The 23,377-nt window shown below is 42.5% G+C and overlaps 1 protein-coding gene across 6 annotated transcripts in view; it reads right to left on the reverse strand.

The window, feature by feature from the left end:
• Positions 1-23,377, reverse strand: part of LOC128884676 (methylcytosine dioxygenase TET-like) — a 117,517-nt gene that overhangs the window by 43,703 nt on the left and 50,437 nt on the right. For all 6 annotated transcript variants that reach the window (XM_054138205.1, XM_054138206.1, XM_054138203.1 and 3 more), the window contains one exon: positions 8,845-8,919. In XM_054138205.1, coding sequence (XP_053994180.1) covers positions 8,845-8,919 — 75 coding nt within the window. The remainder of the gene's footprint in view (positions 1-8,844; positions 8,920-23,377) is intronic.

Consider the following 23,377-nt stretch of genomic DNA (forward strand, 5'->3'; position numbering starts at 1 on the left):
TTTATTCGATTGAACAGTTATTTATTTTCGGCCTGAATAGGTTGCGATAACGTCATCTAATAAATCCTGCTTTGGATCCTATTATATGCAGTAGTCCATTGCTCGATAGTTTACCAGTCTCCCTGATCCAGTTCGATGATAAATCTTTTAGTTTCAATAATAAAGTTTCATTTAAATCAAAATTTTCAGCAATAATCGAAGGGTTAAGAGACTGCCATCCCTTGTCAGATCGTGTTAACCGATCGAACAAGCCTGCGCCGACTCCACCGTGCAAATAAAACATGGTCGAGCAAAAGAACCGCTCTCTGTATCGCGACATCGATATTTTAATTGTTCCGGCTCATCAAGGCGACTCGATTGCATCAGCGATCGTGTCCATAACGGTCAATTAGGTGTGTAACTTGCCTTCGTTCCCTTTCCACGGCTCGTCGATTCGCGTCGCGATCACTCGACGCTCCGTTGGGGGGTTATTCTCTCATTTCGGGGTCAACGAAATCGATTTTTTGTTCACATTTTTTGTAACTATATAGCGTCTAGTATTATGCATGCTGAATATCGCACGGAAATTTCACGCCGGAACGAAGTTAGGGCGAGGCGGAAGATGACCTGAGGTGAACTTCAACTTCCTTCGCTTCCCTTTGAGATCCTGTAACTCGTGTAACACAAATTGTGTCTTAATAATCTGGTACTATAATATATTTAAATATAATATATTCCTATAGAAGAACGATTTCGGTACGAACAATACTCACATACGATCGAGGCTCGAATTCTACGAATGGATAATACTACTTTGGTTCCAATCTCCAGGAGAGGTTCGTTCACAAGAGTCAGTGAAATGTTACATCAATTCTTACTACAGGTTGCCTACTTTAGATTGGTCGAACAGTTTGGTTACGGTTGACTTTCATCGAGTACCGTGCATGGGGTTTTGGCAAATGGTCCCGTTTCCGAGGAGCTCTTAGAACGGAGGAATCGCTGCGGTCGGAGGTCGCGGTGGACGTCTAACAGAGGGCAAAATGGCTCCTCGAGGGTTCGTTTATTAACGTCGCTGCAACTTGTTGCTGAGCGCGTTACGGGCGCTGAATAACGCCCTTCTGACCTCTCCGGAAGCTTCCCTGTCCACGGCGCTCCTTTCAAGGAAGCTAAAGTTCCCCTACCCGCGGCCGAGCTTCCGCGTTTGCCAAATCACCTCTGCCACTCGAGGTAATCGCGGTTAGCCTTCGAGATTCCCTCAATTGCTGGCTTCCTCGGTCGCTTAACACGCCTCTCACAATATCCAGGATATCTTCGGTAAATGCGCCTGGCCTAGACCGAAATTGCTACCTCGGTTAACGTGGACGTTATTATTTCCTGGGGAAAACGGATCGCGATGTCCCACGCCTTCCTGCATGCATAGATCGGCACAACTTCGTCTCTCGAGACGAATTTTTGAAAGAGGAGATGACGAAGAACATGTTTTCCTTTGTAATTTATATTATGGAAATGGTAGGGGGACCGAAAAGTAATCAAAATGTCTCCGACTTGGAAAAGTATTTTAATGAAAATTCTAAGAACTTTTTTAAAAATGGAATCGAACAACTGCGTTTACGCTGGCTAAAAATGTTAGAAAATGATGGAAATTATTTTGTTGATTAGTATTTAACTGTATAAACGTAGCAAGTAAATCTCTATAGGACGTTTGTATTCAAACAAATTTTGATGGATTGACATTCAAGAGTTTTCAGCACTCCACATCTTCATGCTTCTCTTCTTGCACATGTGGTAGCATGATCGAAAATGTTCTTCTGTTACGCGAAGAAGATTTGTTTAGGTATGATGCAAGTTAAAAATTGCATATCGTAAATATTCTGTGGAAAATACGCCAAGTTCGCGAACTGTCTTTCCTGGAGGAAACGTGAAGTTCGGTAATGTTCTTCAGGTTGTTACAAACTTTGTCTCTCGGGTTGTTACAAACTTATCTTCACCAGTTCCTGAAACTGGTCGTATTGGACGTCTGTGTTAGCTACGCGCACTTTTTATTTTTTGTGAAATAATGACTCTTGTTTGCCGATGTTATGTGTATTAATCAACGTTAAGGAGAAAAACAGCAGCGTCACTCTTATATAAGCGGTAAATAAATCAAGTGATTCTGAAACTATGAATGTATTACAATGTTACCTATCGAACAAGTCGAGCAAGATTTATGTAATAATATAAACATAACGTGGCATGTTCCTTGTTATATCGCAAAGTAAATATTTATTCGTGTTGTCTAGTGATAAGAGAAGCAGGAATGGTAACGTCACCGTGGACTTCATCGATCATGCTCCTAAAGGAATACTCGGGGGTTTTCCTCAAGGAATGAGTGTTCCAAATTTTCTACTAAATTCCGATTTCTATCGTTTTATCAAAATTAATTCAACCCCGTGGTCTTCTTTATCATTGGAAACCATCTTGGTAATTTTAATTAAAACTGTAACTCTTTGTATCTTTAAGAATTTGAAATCCTTTTATAGAGCAATTAATTGGCCATGATTCATAACTGTTCACGGTCAAAAGAGGAAGTTAACGAGCCTCCATAAAGTGGCCGCAAAACAGTTTTAATATAGTTGCTTTTAATACGAGTCTCTTACATTATGCCGGAGTATCGGAGAACATTTCAGGCCACGTAAGTAACGAGAATCTTTATCTCAACTTGTGCAGTGGAAAATAAGAGGGCAATACTATTATCTTATCCGCGAGTCAAGATAAGACAAGGCAAAGGCCCAGACGAGACCCAGAACGGAAATCGTGTCCCAATTCCTTCCTTCGTGCTCCTCCATTAATTGAATGAATTATGTATAAATGCAACCAGTATGTACTCGGGTTTTTTTTTTAAAGCTTATGAAAGATAATTTGTAGGTTCACCAAATATCTGTGCTATCGTCTACTCAGCTTTAAACGAAGAAATAAAAATCCACTGTCTTGACAAATAAAATAATTACACTTGTCACATTTTTGAAATTTTATTTCATTAATTTTCTTCGGCTATATATAATTATAAAATTGATATCCTGAACGAACAGGTCCACGAACCTGCGATAATGGAGCACCTGCAATTTGGTAAAGTTTCAAACGGAAAATACTGTCTACAAAAGACTATCTAACAAAGAACGGCACGCACCTATTAAAACTGTTTACGTTCGCGTAATAACATATGTAGGTTATCCTCTCAACGACTCTTTTCAACACTGCAACGAGCGAACAATGGGCAACAATTTTCGGTGACTATGGAACACGCGTAACGCGAGCTCGGAATTCGCTAAAGTAAATTCACTGAAAGTAATTTTGAAAAAGTGAGAATCTTTCTCGTGTCGTTGCTCAATCTTTTCGTTACGAGCACAACCATCGTGCAATAATTAAGAGCTCGTTAATCGGGAAGAGGTAGTTTCCCATCGATGGAAAAAAAAATCGCACGTGGAAAATGAACGGGTGAGGGTGGGAAAGCGTTGGTAGTGGGCGGTGTGGGAAGTTGGCGAGGGGCGGAAAGTTCCTTGCAAAGTGGTCCATAAATAATGTCACCGTTCGTTCTAACTCGATTATTTTGTACGACCCCTACCCCCTCCCCGGAACTTCATTATCCTAATAACGAAAATTATAGGCAACGGGTAACTACGCTTCTATTACTTCGCCTCACGTAACAGTTAATGGCCCTTCTTTAGAAAGAAACGCTTAAACGTCCTCATAAATAACCTAATGACAGGCCTCGATAATGCACGCTTTGGATGTTAATGGAAATTGGGGACGTTCTATCATGACAATTGGTGGCATTCGTGACAGGTGCAAATATACAAGAAGGTATAAAATATAAAAAATAAAATACACATTAGAAGACAAAACACATTTCGAGATTCTGGTCCTCGTATATGAATTTGTATACGTATGAATGGTATACGCATATGAATATAATTATTACGCTCTTTTGTATTATTAATTTAGAAGGTCTTCTTTCTTTGAATTGTTTGCAACAGCAATCAGTAAAAAGCTGAGGGTCGCAAAAATTCGTAGTATGAGCGAACAGGGACCAGTTGGCATCACGCCCGGAAAGAACTAGATCATTAGTGCGAAACTGTAGAATAGTATGGACTAAATCGTCAAGGTGCACAAGTATGCCAACCGAGGACACTTTCTAAAGTATATACCTGCAGAGGGACACGAAGAATTCGCCACTGTGTGTACACAGAGCGCTGAAAGGAATCGAGGCCACGTTTCAGGATCGATTCTGGAAAAATCAACACGGAAATTCTCCATCCATATATTCAAGGGAATAAGGAAAATATGGGGACAGCTGGTTATCATGCGCGTGTTTTAAAGTCGGTTTGAAAACATCACTTTTTATCTGTAATTTTCCTTGAAGCTTCCCCTATCCTTTCCCCAGAAAATGGAAACACGCATATAATCAATACACCTTCCACCCGTCAAATTCAAAGACAACCCCTCGCTGTCAAAAAAGGAATCGCCTCGACTGTCGCCACACTTTTGAGGGTCTTCCACCAACCCCATCGATTCCTTTGTGTACGTCAACAACGCGCCAGAAAACTGGCCGTGGCAGCGATCCAGCGTCCAACCCGTTCACGTCGACGCCAGGCGTCGAAGCTGCGACCGTTTCCACCCTCGATCAACCCCGTGAACGTCGACGATCTCCTCGATTCTCCCGCGAATTGCCCGCCGAGGGGAAAGAATGAGAAGAGGGAAAAAAAGGGAAATAGAGCCGTGGAAGCTGGGCGAGCAGATGAGAGGGAATTAGCATTTTATTTGTACCGCGGCCAGATCGATATTCGCGGGCAGGTTCGTCTTCTGCGTGGCTCCCAATGGCGCTCAGGGGACGCCATGCTCAGACGCTGTAAAAATTGAAGCCTTTCTGGAGTTGAGCTGATTACAGTTTCCTATAGAAAAGTAGCGAAAGGGGTGGCCATTTCGACTCTCAAACCGATTAACCATGTAAGTGTAACGTATGTTGGGTAGATATTACAGGCTCCTCGGAAGAAAGATTAATTAAATCCTCCTTTGTCAATTTCTTGAGTTTAATAGTATGATATTTCGTAAACTACACTTTTGGATTCCTCTATGATTATTCTCGGCACAAAGACAAATCTAAATACGAAGCCTAGAAGGTTAATTTGTTTAGTCCTGATAAAAGACTCATTGATACCCTAGAAGATAGCCTTCAAGAAGAACCACTTGACGTTGAAGAAAGTGAAGAAAGAGCCGTGTTACTTGATTTTTAAATTAATAATTTATCCCTGGGATCAAGCAATGGGCTCATGCTTGTGGGAAACTCCGAGGGTCGACACATTGTTCGCGAATCCAAGATGGCGTGCACCTCCGACACCTCTGCCGCCAACGACACCCTCCTATCGTCCACCGTCCACCCCCCCCCCCTTTCGCCCGTCTAATGCAATTTAGCCGCCGACGTCGAAAAGAGGGGAGACTGGGGAACGGGGGATGAAGTCAGAGGGAAAGGGTGGCTCGACAAGAGAGAGTTGGACGAGGAAGAGCACTAATTATTTCACCCAGGATACCGCCCCTGGCTCGGTCTCCTCGCGTTGAAACCCGTGGATCGCAAAGTCCCATTGATTTTGGATTGAATCGTTCGGGAACGGAGAACAGCGTCGTTCGGCTCGATTTTAACTGTGATTAGGCTAAAAATTGAACCGTCGGATGTGTAACGGGGACTATTCGAATAATTCAATCCTTGCGCTGTGTTCTACATGATCTAGGGGCGGATTAAGGGTTTGCAGAGCTGGGGAACTACTAGGGGCTCTCTTGATAAGGAAAATGAAAGATGGAGGTGGTAACATAGAATGGAATGTCCTTGAGAAGGTTAACAGATCTCGATCAGATAAAGAATTGAAGCTTAACTGAAAGTTATTGTCGATATTTTGTAATTTTCATTTACCATAAATGTATAAAAATTTGAGGTCTAGTTACCAATAACCAAGAGTAATACTTTTAAATAGTATTTGTCTAGGAAATCATCTCTATGTTAATCTAATCTAATCAAAAGATGCAAACACAAAAACAGAATGTCAAAGTCTGAGAACGATTTGCTTAATAAAAGTTGTCGCGGATGGGACCATTACTGTGGCGGCAATGATTTCTTTGTAGCTGGAAGTGCTTTTGACTCCCGAAGGACGTCTTTGCCATCTTAAATAGCAAGAAACCGGTCTTTTTTTCTCCTTTATTCCCACGTAGCAATGGTTCTTCAGACCGACCACAAGGACGATGGATGTCGAGTCAGTCATCGAAGGACGTCGTATGCACAGCAGCAGCAAAAGTCACTTCAATTTTCCTACTAGAATTGTGCTCAAACTTTCAATTCACCTCGATGACGTCATTACTTTATAGCTAATTTTGTTTCTTACGCGAATTGTATAAATTTTCATAATTAATACCAGTGCAACAATTTTTATTTTTCGTAAAAAGACTTCACGCATAAGAATATTCTTAAAATATTTCTTATGTAAATATAAGTATTCAATATTCTGAATTATCTGGAGTTACACGAGCAGAGAATAACCTCTTGAGGAACGGTTTTTAAATAAATTACACACAAATCAAAGCATTTTTTATCAATACATCGATTTCGACACACTTCAAAGTGAACATTTTTTAATTCTGAAACGATTTATTCTCGTAAATAACGGTAATTTTTATATAAAAGCAAACGTATGTGCCAATGTTTCTCAAGAGGTTAAGGGTTAATTCCCAATGTAACAAGAAGATTGGCCCGAGCGAGGCCGGCGTGCGCCATTATCGTACGCCGCGCCGTTCGAGAAAACAAGACTCGGTTTCAAACGGCAGGCATCGATCGTCCGATGAATATAAATTGAAACAGCGAAAAACCGGAATTGCATTCTGTCACGAAGACGTTGCGTCGGCACAGGTGTCGGCGCACGTGTGCACCGGTTGTTTCGAGGGATCGATAACACTCCGCCGCCCACGAAAGGTATCAAAAGCTCGTCGAACGCTGGTATAAATCAGCGGCACGATGCATGCACTTGCCAAGCAAAATGGGAAAACCGTAACTATGCATTTTATTATTTATTTCTCGTAGGGGAGAGGGTGCCGGAAAACGCGCGGTCGGAGGAGCTTTCCTCCAATTACTTGCTCGATCGATGCATCCCCAATGCGGTGCAATTTTGTCACAGGAAAGTTGGGGGATGATGAAATACGCGGTTACACGAGAATCGATCCAGACTGGAGACTTCTTGGGCCGATTTTTCTGTATTACAATATCCGAACAACGCGATTTCAGTCGACGCATGCAGGCAGTTTCTATTGTGACTATTTTAATACTACCAAAAGGGAGTTTTGGTATATATAAACAAGTGGGGACCAATATTTAGCATTCTCAGAAGAAAATACTGTTTATTCTAATATAAGAATTAAGCTTGAATTTAGTTTAAATAAGTTCCCTCGAGATGGAACATGATTAATGCAACAGAGAGGAAAATAAACTTTGCTAAATCGGTAACTGAACCTAAAAATAAAAATGTCAAAATCTAACTTTATCCTTTCATTTCTCCTTCTCAATCTTCGCACTTTCAATAACGCGCATTGCTTCTCAAAATAAATAAAACAATTAAACATAGTGAAGCCTTCACTTCTCTTCCATGAAAATGTAGTTATCTCGTACAGATGAGACTATCAAGCTTTTCGTACAATGGCTAATCGTCGTAAGACGTTCCACCGGAAGCCACGCCGAGAGACCCGTTGAAAAATGAACGGCGTCAAGAAGTTCGACGCATGAAAGGAGAGTGGCTCGAGAGTTTCGTGTGGCTGGATAAATGACCGTGGATAAATTGGAAGAAGCAGGAGATGGAGGCTGAGAAGGATGGTTCGAAAATGAGATATCGTTCGATGGAGAAATGCAACAGTGGATCGCGGTTGCAGTTGGAGGATTTTAAACATGGCGGTGCTGCACAGGCGCGTCCCAACTCGATCAATACCGTGCCTCGCTTAATGTCGGTTCTCCAATTTCTCGCGGGCTTTCAGGTCCCGATGAAAATTCAAAATAAACTAGTTCTATCAATAGGGAACAGTTTCGAACGAAACGTATGAATTACTATTATCGGGAGTGTTTTTAAGGAGATGTAACTTTAGGAACAGGTCGTGCCATCCATGGTCTGTTCTCCGCACTAAAAATAGGACGGAAAGGAACGATGCGTTTTTCGAAACGCGTTGGGGATTCGAAACCAAGATGGAGATTGATCGAGTGGCGGGAAACGGAGAGGTTTACTCGCGCGTTGCGACGATTCTAGAATTAGAAAGGTGACGGTTAAGTGGGAGGGCCAGTGGCTTTAAAAAAAAAGTGGCGGTCGTCGAAATGGAATAAAGAAATGGGAGAGAGGAGAGAAAAAAGAAATTCATGAGCGAGCAACCGGAAACGAGATGAGGAGCGTAAATACGACGTGGCGCTCCGAGCCGCGCTCCTTTGAATTCTCCCGCCCAAAAGGAAGGATTGCGAGCCTTGGGAGAGAAAGGGCTTTAAAAAGAGTAAACCAATGGGAACGTTTATTGTTTTATCTTGGTATGCTCGAGGGTACTTTCCAATTTTTCAATCTCTTTTGTCTTGAATTTTTCGTTGTTGGTAAATAGGGTATTAAATTTAAAGAATAAATCATGATTTCAGGATAAACATCGTGTTGTTTACAAACTTTGGGATATCTCACGATAAAAATTATTATAAAGAAGAACCACAGAACTTTTCATAGCAATCTATGTGATTCATTACCATGTTATTAGTTTAGTACTTTAATGTGTTAGTACTTTAAACAACATGTGGTTGACAAGACAAAAACAACTCTTGGAGTTACTTACCCTCGTTGCACCTTTGCCTCGGCCCCTCCCCCTCTCTCTGAACGCACCCTCGCCCGTTTGCAGATGGTACAGGTGCTGAAACACAATCGAAATGCATGTTAAATGCGGTCGATCGAAATAGGAGATCGGCGTCGATCCCCAGCATTCGGATCGTTATCGTCCCGGCGACGGACTATCGTAAAATCAAGGCAACCGTATCGCCTCAATTGACCTCGTTAAGCCCAATAGACGCGCTAATAAAAGTATAACCTTCCAGGGCCAGCGGTATTAGATTAGATTCCCGCAACGACAAAACGCTATGGATTATTCCAGGGGTGTTCGGGGGTCCGGGGAACGAGGGGTAGAGCACACGATACAATTCGTTCTGGCTGGAAATTGTCGGGAGGGTTGATAGTGCTTATTAAAAATGGAAAAATTACACGGTGCGATAATCATCCCTGCCTCATGATACGGTGCTATTATACTTTTTAATTTTAGAGTTCGGTTGGTGGATGTCCATCGGTTCGAATGAGTCATTGTTAGGAAGGGGGCGAAAACCCGAAAATGAAATTCTTGTCTAAATACTGGTTTTAAGTAATAGTGTTCTGATGTAAATATAGATTTCACTAATAATTATCATTTTTTTAAAAAGGAGATTTACACGTTGTCTTGACAAGTTTAGGAACATTTGGTTAGAAAATGTTGGTAAGTGAGGAACCAACGTTACAGGGGATTCCTCGGTGGATACACGCGCACTTTTGGGAATTCCCTTGTCTCTTCAAGAGAAAAGCGCGCGATTTCCCCAATCGGTAAAAATAATCGAAACTTGTAAAATACTTCACAGTATCGAGTAATTATACAGAACATCAGGGTGCATGTAACATTGCATGGCTATTTTTCACACAAATGTAGAAAATTTAAAAAAAAAGTTTTTTTTCTCTTTTAAAAAAGATACGAAGAGGTTTGTACCCCTTGTCGACAGTCGCCCGATGCAGGAACCTGTGTTATCACCTGCCAGAAAGAAGTACTACCTTCGAACTAGTTTCGTAGATGGCGCTTGCTGTTGCAGCTGCTATTACGCTTCTTTTTACCGACTTGCTGCGGGAAAATCGAAATACGTGTATAAGGACACTGGTAGGTTTGTTCACGTACGATATAAACATGCCTACAACATTATTCTGAAGGTTATTATGCTATTTCGCACTTTGTATCAGTGGTCGTTTCCATAACAAAATATTAAAACTGCATTATAGCAACAAGCTGTTTCAAAGATTAGTATTGCATTTGGAAGACCAACCACGTCCCGATAGTATTTAATTAATGCACGATTCCATCCGATTAAATGAATATTCGAATATTCTTGAATAACATTATTCGATTTGCAATGTTTCGTGCATCAGTTACAAACACGTGAAATATATGAACAACGATGCCTACTACTGAAATAGTTGTCGAATACGAATAATTGGACAAGTCCCAGCCCTAGAGAAAGAGAGGAAAGAAAGCCAGGGGGTTACGCAAGAGAGGAAAGAAAGCCACCCCTGTCCCGGGGAAAGGACAAAGAGAGAATTTCTTTGCTTCGACGATTAATTACGCCCTCATTCCCGCCCCAAGTGCGGCTCTCTTGGCGATGCATCGTCGATATTGACATTTGCCTTGCTTCCCTTACTCTCTCGCTTTCACCCTTCTTCCTAGCTCTCTCTCGCTCTCTCCCAACGATCCTGGGTTGCATCCGCACCTACGCACACTTCCCTGCGCGCGTACGTAATCGCAAATTCAACCGTGTGTGCACGCACCTAGCGATGGGACTGACAAGAAACTTTGCTCAACCGAACGTCTCCATTTTCATGAAATTTCAGTGGGACTGGATTTATTAATATTTCAAATAGGTAGGAAAGTTAGTTCAAAATAAGGTCTTATAATAATAGAAACATGCATTGTTGAAATTCATCCATCTTGCAACTCTTCGACAAACGTACCAATTTAGAAGTTCATTTTATAAGCCCATTTCATAAGCATTTTATAAGCCCATAGCAGATTTACGAATCGTTTCAAAAATTCATGCACTTAGCAATCCTATAATAGATGCACGAAATGATCTTACAAATTTAGAGATTCGTGCATTTTACAAGCTCCTAACAAATACAAGAGAAGCTCGCCGAAATATGTAGACTCATGCATTAATCAATCTTCTCACTAAAATAATTGCATCGCTTAACCTGCTACTCAAAATTGAAAGCCATAATAGTCCAGAAATTTTCTGCGAATAGGGTCAGCCGAGAATTCCTCGAGTGACGACCATGTCACTGGATTGGTCCCATCGCTACCACCATCTCAACCTATCCCTCGTTCGCCTGTTTACCGAGAAACCGCGATATTTACGCGAGAACGGCAGCGAGGAGGTTGGAGGAGGGTGCAGATGAAGGTGCAACGCTTGGGAGGGAACGAGAGGGTGGGTAGGGGGAGGGTTGAAAGGAGGAAAAGCGCGGGAAGAGAAGAAAGCTGCGAATCGACGGGGAGAAACGTCCGAGGGAGAAAGAGGGACGACGGAGGGTGACGAACGACAGAGAGAGGAGGAATCAGGGTGTAGAGTGCAAGAGGGTGGAGGGACGGAGAAAGGGAGATGGAATTAAGGGGACACACCCCTATCTTTCGAGCGTACGCTTATCGAATGTACCGACAATTACGCTTTTCCTCGTTCGCTCGCCAAGACGGTTCCGTCATGCGAGGCAGCCAGGTAGGTTGGTAGGTAAGCTAGGTAGGTTGGTGGGAATGCGCGTACAAGCGAATTAGACCATAATCGTCCACGCGTGTGCCGCGCGAAGGGGACGTTTTCCGCCTGCCTCGGACCTCGATGTTCACTCGCGCGGGGATCTCCTCTTCTCGTGCACCTTATGTACGACCATCTACGCGCGCCTACCCCACTAGCTGTCCCTCACCCCCCCATCTGAATACTTCAGTCGACTTGTCCTTTCTTTTTGAGAAAGGAAAAAAAAATCCGCGCTGGAATCTTTTCCTGATGTCAGTTTGGTGTTTCCAACGTTTTTTCGCTTTTAATTGTGAAAACTGCCGATAGGGTCGAATAAGACACCCCTTGTAACAGTATCTTACTGTTGGTTCACTGAACTCTTTATAAAATTCAATAGAATTGGTGTACAACGAATAAAATCTTTGCAAACGTATCTGCAAGAATTAAATTTATTTTTTACGGTATTGCATACTGTGTGGGTTTTTTTAGATCATTTCGTGCATCCATTATTGCTAATTTCCAGTAAATGAATACAAATCAGCAATTTACCTATCCTATTTAGTCAGAAATTCCCTTACATAGGTATTAAGTATACACAAATAAATATTTAAAGCTACACAATCACGTTGTCAATCTCGAAACAAAGATTCCTTGGCCTTATACTTCAGCAGTATTGTCTCTTAACACATCCCTCAACCTTGGCAATGTTTTTTTTTCCAATTCTTTCACCAAGAAAACGTTCGTCGTTACTAACGGCACCTACGCTCAGATCAGTACTTCCACTTTTCTTTTTCTCCAACATTTTCTCCTCCAGCTTCTTGCGTCCTCCTCGATGCATCCTCTGTAATCAATAGATTTTAATTGTCACGTCTTTTTTGCGACGTCACCTACGCCAGTGATTACCACGAAGAAATGGGGGAACTTTCCTGTGGGACGATATCGAAGATCCCTCGAGATCTTACATTCGCTCCGCTCCCCTTTTTAAAGTCTCCGGTTCGATGCTTTCCTCGGAAGCCAACGGGACGGATGCACGAGAAAGCGCGTGTTCGAAAGCGTTGTATAATTAGCTTATTGGAGTGACGAGATGAATGCGTAGCGCGTTGTACCGGTCGCATAGCAACGATGAGATATTACATTCATATCGTGCGTTAATTCTTCTGCTCTATTCGACGACGACATTGACCAACACTGCCAATCGTGCGAGTTATTTCATAGATTCTTGGTAGTGAAAATATTTTTATAATTTTAAAGTGGGTTGTATAACTTATCCATTACACCTCGAATAAAAATAAAAATTGGTAAGTAAAAGTAGACGAAAGTGTCGTCCGTAAATAAAATTTTCTCCAATGTTATGCGATACTTGAATCTTGTAGTTATTAAAACAAGAATCGTGGATTCGATCTTCTATAAATATTGAAACTAAATAAATGAAGTTGCAAAGCATCACGTATGAATTTACAAAATAAACATGTCAGTCGAAGTATAGGCTCGTTGCTTTCACTCGTTATCTATTATTTAAAGGAAAAAAAAGATGTAGCCTATCTGTGGGTAAAAAGTTTGCTCGACGTCCTTTCGCATTTTCGCATTCCTCCCTCTGACATACGAGGAAGGAGTGCACGGCAGGTAGTCGCGATAGGAAGTTCACGTGATTAAATGCAGAAAAGTCGAAAAAGAACGAACGGCACCGATCGTCATCTGAAGTCTAGATCAGCAATTAGAAGCACGCGCTTCGCAGGCAGCTGGCACCGATTCCCGATGATAAGTTAATTAAAATATTCCTTAAATACGTTTCCTTATATCTCGAGACGAGAGATGCACGGCTGTCGATAAGAAACACGTCAGCAGGCTCGAACGTCGATGAAGAGAGATTTTTAATGTCGCCTCGTTCGCTGACACGCCACCCTTCGCAATGATATCCACGTGGACAATTTTATTCGAATTATGGACAACCAATGAAATGTAAATGGTTTTTTTTTAACGCAACGTGAAATTTAAAGTAAATTTTTATTCTTATTCGAGGAATAATGGATAAGGTTCGCTTGAATTTATTTTACCCGAAAACAGGGTATTAAGTAATTTCAGAGTCTTCAAAATCAATATCTCCTTTACATGCAACCGATACCTAATTCGCTTAACAAGCACGCTAAAGAAGTGATTGGGTTTCGCGATAATGAATTTTTCGTAGCAAGATTAACGCATCCGATTGATTAGGGGCTCAACCAGGCGAAGTTTCGTGATTATTTCGGTTCGTCTGGCTTTGGACCGATGTAGCCACGAATCGTGGGACCCTTCAAGAGTCGAACAGCTCAAGGGTTGCCAGCCCGACTCCCTGTTTTAAGTAGAAGTCCTATTTAAGCAGAAAATGCGTATATACTTTTGAGTTTCCAAACAACGAAGGAAAGGAAACAGCACGGTGGCAGCCGGCCCTTGTATTTGTCTAAAAGTCCCGGCGACGGCGAACATTTGCCCAGGAAGATGGTAGTATTATAACTAAACACGACTCGTTCAGATGAAATGATTAGTGTCGGGACATCTGCTTCTGTTGACAGTAACGTTCCGAAGAAGTGGTAAATTCTGATTTCTCCTGGCCACGAGGCAAGTCAGGACAGAGTCACATTTTTCTTCTCCAATCAACCCTGTTGCCTCCATTTTGTGCGTGTGAAATTATTATAATCATTGTTACCATTCTCTTTCATATGGTGTAATAAGTCATTTAATAATTTTATGCTGCAATTATTTAATTTTATAAGAACTTATGGAAAATGTTCGAGAAGAGTAAATATGAAATTCTCCTTTGAAATTTGTTGGAAAATGGGGCCTCTGAACAGTCTCTCGAAGAGGTAACGCAGTGTGATGGAATAAAACAGAAAAAAAAATGGTCGAGGATGGCAGGAGCCCGAGTGAAATATAAAACGACACCGAAATCCCGGATTTCCGTGACTGGTCCTTCGGCTAATGAAAGAATTCGACATCGAGATCCCCCGCGACTCCCTTTGTCTGCTCTTTTCATTCTCTTCGCAACGCGGCGCGATTCTGTGAAAGTGTCGCGCACATTCGAGGGTAGTCGCGATAAAAACGTTGAATGCGTCGCGACGCGTACCCCGAATGCGTCGATTTCAATGGGTCCGCGACGTCTCTCGCTCCTCTAAACGCAATCACGAAATCGGAACTTTTTCCTCGCCATTAAAGGCGATTGCAATATCGCCCTTTCCAATTTACTTGGGGGGGCCCCCCCCCCCTCCACGCGTTAAATTTACTTGGCGACATTATTGGATCGTTTGCGTTTAAACTTTCCTTTCGCAAATGCATTCCCAATTATTATTAAAACTCCAAGGTTATTTTAACTTAAAATTCTGTATCGGCACATACTGTCACAAAGTAAGTGAAAATTGCTTCTATTCTGACTTTTACATTTTTTAAATTTCTACAAAACGATCATGTTTTACGTGAAAAATTCTCACCACTTCGAAACTCCATTTCCATCGCCACGCAACAAGTGAATCCTTTAGCAATCCTTCAAAAAAAAAATGCCACAAAATTTTATTTTTCTTGTCTAATTCCGACCACTTCGTTTCGACAACAAAAGAGTGCAACGATGATGAACGCTGTCGAAATTCCGGGGCGATAGTTAAAAACGTCCGCTTTCTCGGTCAGCTGACTTTAATTTCGTCAAAGCATATCCACTGGGCGACAGATGGTCGGCGCGCCGCGTTCGAAAGAGCCGTTGCACCCATTAGAAGTGCGACGGTTAAAAATGGTAGGTACGTTCGAGGGACAGGTTATCGAGCGTACCATGTGCACTCTTTGCCTGGAACCGGCGTGCGTTCCTCGTTTTCGCGTCGGCATTCCAGAAACGCGGCGTCGTTAAACAAAATTTCGTTTTATCGGCTCCTCGCGCCGCCTCTATACCGGGTAATAACGTAAAATGTGGACCACTAGCCCGACGGCAATTTCAGCACACGAAGGCATAAATGTGCGACCTTATTTCCGCGTAAATTGATAATTAAAGTAAACGCCTCGGGGCCTCGTTTATGGGCTTGCTGCTCCACCGATTAAATTTCGTTGGAAAGCGAGAACGTTTCGCTCATTTTCAAAGAGGCATTTATATTAGGTTGTCTCAGAAGTTTCATTCGCGACACACATCTCGAAATTTTTTATAGATATGGCATTATGCTCCCGGGGAGGTGAAGGAAGATAATAGAGAAAAATAGATCGTGTACAAATCAGTAATGTGAAACATAAAACATTGTAACAAACTGATAAAACGAATGAAACTTTTGAGAGAACCTAATAAATGCAGCAAAAGTGACGTCGACGAAGCGATGTATTACATTTTGTCCGAAAATGTAGATTTGCGTCGAGATTGGTGGAGGATTCCAGATCCTAGAAAAAGCCGACAAAGACACCGACCGTGTGATCCTGGAAATTGTTGGGATGAGGAAGGTATCCTGACCACGTCGCAAAAGGAATCTCCGTTTGGCCGTGGAGCAGGTCGAAATTCCGCTCGAGTCGTTTACGTAAGTCTCTGGAACGATGTATCGATACAGTCGGATCATGAAATCGGAGGGCCGCCGTGGAACGTAATAATCTGAGGGAATCGCGGCGATCGGGGGAATCTCATCCCTTGATCGGGAATTAAGCCAGTCAAACATGCTGATGAGTCCAACGGTTTCACCGAGGCCAAAGAGACAATAATAATAATCCACAATTATTTCCGAGTCGTTGACTCAAACTGATGAGTTTCGCCCTTTTGCCAGAAGCAGTAGACTGTGTGTACAGAATTTTGGTGGTGAATTTTTCTGTGCTCGAGTCACATGCTCAATTCATTAGAGTATTAGTATTGCAATTGCAAGAGTGCATTACTGTTGCAACTGCAACTCAAATTATATTAGATGATTGAACCAGCAGTTGTATAAGAGCATTTGCATCCGAAGCTGCAGCTCGAATATTCTCTACAATTGAAACTGTTGCTGAGTGCATTGCTGTTGCAACTGCAGTTCGAATTGCATCCTGACACTGCAACCGTAGCTGGAATTGGCTTACAAGATTCGTAACAGCAATTGCACGAGAGCGCTGCACTTTCAATTGTAATTAAAGTGACATCTCAACTTGAAACTCGAACATTGTATATAATTGCAGTGGCAACACCAACTTTCCATTACACTCTTCCTGCAATTTTAACCACTTTAACCACTTGGTCGCGCTTCAGGTGCACCGTTCCACCCGTGGTGCGACGAAATTTTGCAGCAAATTGCACCCGCATCGCGCGACAACCAATTGCACGTGAACATGCCACTTCTTTGGTTGCTGGAGAAATGAATCGCAATTTGTGCATCCTCCGCGGAGCCGTGTTTGCATCGGAGCATTCCGGTTACAGTCGTTCGGTTACCTTAACAAGTAGCAACTACATTGTAGAAGGGCAATTGCAGTTACGATGTATTCAGCCCGTGTGAACGAGACGTAAGTGCATCGTAACGCGGCAGTTGCAGTTAGAGCGCGATAAGGTCAATTTCGGTGGGTTTGCAGCTGCGTCGTAAAACTGCAATTGCAATTCGGCTGCCGTCCACTCTTTTTCATAAACCTCGACTGAATCGAATCGGACGATTACACGCCGAATTACGACGCTTCAAATGGAAGTAATAATAATAAAAAATAAGATTAACTGTTTAAGAGAATATAGCAATGATAATACCTATCTATTAGATAATAGAAATTCAGACCTTCAATTTACTTTTTGTTAAGACCGAATCGGACGATTCAATACCGAAATATAACACTCCTGAGTTTCCTATTTAATTGACACTTTTATAAGAATATAAGTAGTATAAGAAGACTGCCCAGTGCAGTCTAGCAATTCCTGGAAGGAAAACCCCTCTAAATTCTCAGAAATAGTAGTAAACATTGTAGTTTTTCCTGAAAATAAAGCCCCTCTAAGTTCTTTAGAAGAGATGCAAATTTATCTATTGTACCCTTCGAACAATTTTGATGAATCTTGGTATCCAGGGGTTTCTGGAATCGCTGATTCCAAATCTGAACTCAGGATGTAAAAAGTCAAAATGGCGGATCCAATACGATGACTTAAAATGTGAAAAGTTTCTCACATTTCAGTTGCGCAAATTTACTCTAAGAAACTTTAAAAATAATAGCAATGGTTTGTTTTTCTGTCAGAAATGCCCCTCGATATTTTGCATGCGCCGACCGCACAGCCGCGGCATCGACATGGTAACGGCTTTAATAATTACTTTTACAACGTTTCCGAGTATACGCGACCTTAGTCCGTCTCGGTTGGCCGGCTTGCAGCTGGCTTCCATACAACCCCGTGACACCATGTACAAGGGTGCACTCGTACACGAACAGGCGATCCACGCACTGAAAGCCTGAAATTGCAGCCACGCCAGACAACCAGGATACACGCTTTTTCCGACGAACTTCTGCTTAATCCACCTTGCTCCCGTCTCACTTACACGCTCGTCTGCTTTGGGTATTTTTATTTTCATTATATTACGTAAAAGAATGACCATTCATAACTTAAATGTAAATAGAAATATTCAATAGTCATTTTATTATATGCTAAATATCACATAGGGAGTAATAATAGCTTCACTATAAAATACTTATAAATACAGAGTGAAACACTTTTTAGATAAGACTCCTCACACTCCTTAGATAAGAGGAGGGTAATTAAGACTGTGTAATTGTTCGAATAATAAGGATTCGAGGGTTGAACAGAAAATAACTCTCCAAGATGCACACGTCCACCAAGAACAAAGAAGTCGTTCAAGCCACTAATCTACAGCGACTCTGTCCACGTTTAATGTGCTATACCTCGATACACTCGGTTTCAATTTTTCACGATCCCAACAAGCCATTCGCCGACATTCGTAGCGGTCATGTCGGCCGTAAGTCGCCTAAGGAGGTGGCGATTTTCTTGTCTGGTTCGTTAATCGCGTTTCTATGACGGCCGCGGTTTACCTTCTTCAGTTTCTCAGGCGGCCCCTACAATGGCCAGCAATATCTGGCCCGGTGTTTTTCCCATGGACAAGGTTGGAAGGTCGTCAGGTCGAGGAGGGCTTGTTATATATCCCACTGCTTATTAATCCCAGACCTTAAACAGACGTCTTTTCAACTCGACTCTCTCCCCTTTCGCGGAACACGTATATTTTCCCTGAATTGCAGAGCGAATCTTCGAAACGATGAATATACCGATATATAGCGCCGCAACGTGTGTGTTTTTCGCCATCGTCGATCGAAGGCGATGGGCGGGAAATTTATGCAAGCTAGCAATTACAGAATTTCCTACAAGTCGTGATATACAGATGCGTGGAATACTCAACGCTTGAGAATATGATAAATGAGTCTGAAGGTGGTTCTGGAAAATTGGATACTTACTGCACAGGTGGTTTGTTTTTAAAGGAATTTAATTTGGGGCAAAAATGGTCCTATAACATTCTGAGAAAGGGAGAAAAGGGAAAGGGAGTACAGATAAGTTTCGTGTAATCGTGTTTATCTATCCTTCGTTCTTCGACGTTTTCATCTAGATCGGAGTTTCGCCTAACGTCGCGCGCCATTTTCACGGTGCCTGGGAGTCCGCGTGGAAACGAACGCGCGACGCCGCGAGCAGGTGTAACTAATTGATGTAACCGTGCTTTTAAAGCAGCAGGGGAATACTTAATGCCCTGTTTTTCTGCACGAGGTATTATACACGGCGAACCTGGTGCACGCACCTCGTCTGTAATTTCTTTATTCGAGCGGCGCACACCATCGCGAGACGCGCGACCGAGTCGCCTCGGCTGCTATGCTTTTCTATTCATTTTCTCCTGTTTTTATCGCGTGACTCACGCTTGGGCATTTTTCATCATACGCGACTCGATGTATTAAATCATGTATTAATTCAACGGCTACACTATAATCCTGTGAAATGCCTAGTTATCGTCGTGTGAAAATATATCTTTTAAAATGAGGAGTATTCGCATTTTCTATATTAGGATAGCGAAGGTAATTTTTATAACGTTTGATAGGTTATTATCTATGCGCAAAAATGTATTTGCCCACAACGAAAATTATTCATAGACCTTGTAGTAAGTCTTAATCCTCTTCATCTTTATGCCTTCTTCTCCATTTTGGAACCTGTAAACTATCGTCACAACACACACGACAGAGCAGAACAACCAAGACCGCGACGAGCATTAATTGCCCAGAGAATGAAATTTTCATTCATCATTCGGAGTTTCTATCCAGCTAATAATTTGGTCCATCTCTGACCTGCGCCAGTCCACGTGGTCATGTTATTGTTTCCAGAGTGCAAGGATGGCCTTCTGGGCCAGGAGACGGGGGTACGAGGGGGGGGGGGACATCTCAGCTTCGACCCTCTAGGAGGGATTTTATTCATGATCCCGAAACCCACCCCCGTGTTCCCGAGTTCCTTCAGGGGCTGCGAGGGCAAGCGATACATTACCAGCAGAAAAGGGTAGGACTCCGTCCCGTCGGTGGCTCGTGCTCGGGCACATGACATCTGGAGAGGGGACTTCGGATTTGGCTATTTGATATCTTAATACAGAGGGATGCTACGAGACGATGGGACGAGGGAGGGAGGAGGGTACCAAGGACGCCCTCACGTTGCATTCTATTACACTTAACGCCGCCCGCTGCTAGAGCGTCGAAACAGACACGGGTTAGGTCAGTTATCCTCCCCCTGGATCCGAGGGTGTCCCTTTCGTCCCTATCCTGCTCCTCCCCTCCTCGTTACCTTCTAGTTTCCCTCTTGCGCGATCCTCTGGTGCTGGGTTCCACAGATCGGGCAATGGACGACGCGTGGATCCGTCGCGTACCTTCAAGTCGCGATAGCTGCACCGGTTTGAAGTGACAGAACTGTACGATGAATTTCATTTGTATTCGTTTTGCGTTCTGGTTAGGAAACTGTGATTTATAGCGAAAATTATCTTAATGTAAAGTTTATACGAGTCGAAAAAAATCTGGGACGAAATACTCACGTTGCACTGTATTAAATGTTAACGCACCCTTTGTAACATTGATTCTCCCTACTTTTTTCCTATGGAGTTGATCAATTTGACTCAATAGCGAGACTAAACTCGTGTTCAAGAGCATTCAAGAGTAACAGAGTGTATCGACGAGTTCCATCGCTATTATCTGGTCGCCATTGCGAAGCAGCAACGACAACCGTCGCGTGAAAGTTGGATTTCTGCTCGAAAGCGGCCAGTGCAACACGAGACGACCGTCTCGTTCAGGTAGAAAACACGTGTCGGTTTACCAAAAAAAAAAAAAAAAAATATGAAAACTGTGACGTTACCAGTGGCCGATTTACCACGTGTCGATGCAGAATATCTTTAAAGGGTCGCAGGGAGATCCTGGACGGCCGATTCGCTTTGGTCTTATGACCCTGATATCGGAAATGGAATGGATTTTCTCTGACGCAGACAGCTGTGTCCCCGACCCTGCCAACAATCGTAACACCACCCCTTGCAACGCCCGCTCCCATTCGGCGAGGGCCTTTCCACAATCGAGGGTTCCGCGAGTTTCTACTTTATCACGGCGTCTCTCGTCCTCCCGCGCCCTCCACTGTCCGCCCTCGCTTCTTTCACCGAAGATGCACGCGTATCTGTGAGTCCACGCGAGGAACGCTAGCGATCCCTGGGGAACGGTACAAATTATCCTGGAGGAGTAAGGGGATGAATCGTGTTTCAGGAGCGGGGAAAATTATCTGAATGAAAATTTATGTAAAAACAAATTACTAGACTGCGAATTTTTATGCGTTTACAAAAAATTTGAACGTGCAAGGAACTACAAAGTGCAACAGTATGCAATAATATAAAGAAATATTGACAGTAAAGTTCATATTATAATATTTGCAAAGTAAAATAAATTTCTATTTAGGTTAAATTTTTGTTAGATTTTATATATGCACAGCATACATCGTCGATACAAATGCGCATATAATAAACAAATAAAATTTATGATATAGTGAGGCCAACGTTCAAATTCTGCACACGGTCGAAAGTACCCTCGAGTCGTAAATCAGATGGTTCCCAGGTCAACGTAAACCAGAAGCACAAAAAGTATATACCCGAGAACTGAAATTCTAGTCAACGATGACCGTCATCGTACGACATCGACTTCGCTCCGTCGACCTTTCCTTTTGTTCACCGATGACTAATAGGACCTCTCGGCAATAAACGAAGTTATTTGTGAAAAAAAAATGGTAGAACGACACACGTGGACTCACTGCGTCAGTATTCTCGAGTAATGGTTCGTTTTTCTACCCTCTTCGACCTTCCGCACTGATACCAGATGAAAGGGAGAAAATTGACTGGGAAAGCGAACTTTATCGTGTGTATAGTAGATTTGCAGATTTTAAGGTAACTCTGTTTATTTCAAGGAGGAAAAATTGTAGAACAAATTCTGTTTTAGTTTTAGTTCATTACTCCCTTGATTTAAACAAATATAAATGTATTTTTTTAGAAGTCTCCAAGTATTTCAGCGGATGCATATTAGAACGGAGTATTGTATAGTTAATGCAATCAGATATGATTAGAAGGGAACGGAATTGCCGAGAAAGTTTCAACGATGACACGTAGTTGGAAATGAATTTTAATCGGCATACACGGTGCGATAATACGGAACGCGGAAGTGTCTGGTGCGGGACCAGTCCACCCAAACAGCCTTCGCTCTAGGGTCAAGGTTCCATCTCTCAGACGTAATATCGCCATCTCACCCACCCCCAAAGGTCAATACACGGCCATTGTCCGTAACGCTGGCTATTAAGGCTCGTGGAAATGTTTGGCGTGCTCCACGTTCCCTTTCCTTGTTGAACTTCCATTTCGTACAGTATATCTTCTGATTCTTTCACTGTTCTTTTGATATACTTGGGAACTTGTTTATGAAAAAACGTTGGCATGATTGCTCCGTGACAATCTGAAAGACAGGTAGGTGAAGTTCGATCGTTGATACCTCTCTTGATGAAGGTGAAATGCTTGTAAAATTAACCTCTTGAAGGATACTGCCATTCTTTTATATATTATTGTGTAGATGATTTTATTAGAACCGTAAGCAAATATTTATAATTAAATTCTCCGATGATATAATATTGTTACGAGATTGATAGGTGTTACAGGTGAACATGAAACTTGAATTTTTTGTATTTCTGACAAAGTAATTCGCTTTCGAAACGGTTAACAATGACGTGGATATCCCTGTGACAACCTCAAGGAATAGGTGAACGAAATTTCACCGCCACACCTCTCCTGTTCTAGTTTGTTTCAATACTAGATTTCCATTGAGACGAGGATGAAGTACACCTAACGGCAACGAAGATAGTGACAACCTGAAAGACAGTGCCATGTACCGTAAAAGAACAATGTACAACTGAAAAATCCTTGCAAGAAAAATGCTTAAGAAGAATCAAGCTTCAGATATCGATATTTTGGCCAATTCTCGCAGAGAACGAGAATCTTCGGTTCGAAGTTGCGCAGCCGAAACGAAATCTGCTTCGGAGCGTAAAAACATCCGCGTGGCGTGGTAGCAATTTTTCAATGGCGTTGCCAGCGATCGAACCAATGAACGAACGAACACAGTTTGTCCAATGTATCCTATACACGCTGAACGATCTCCGTTTCTCTCTCATTCTCTCTCGCTCTCTTTCACAGTTCGTCCGTCCGTCCGTCTGTCTCTCTCCGAAGCGACATTAACTGTCTACTTCCTAACTTAATCCGTAACTTCCGACGCCGCGGCAATCTGACATCCTTTTTATTTTCATTGGCTTGCTCTCGGGCCTCTTGTGCCGAGGGTCTC

This window comes from Hylaeus volcanicus, chromosome 2 (genome assembly GCF_026283585.1).
Source record: "Hylaeus volcanicus isolate JK05 chromosome 2, UHH_iyHylVolc1.0_haploid, whole genome shotgun sequence".
Taxonomy (NCBI): domain Eukaryota; kingdom Metazoa; phylum Arthropoda; class Insecta; order Hymenoptera; family Colletidae; genus Hylaeus; species Hylaeus volcanicus.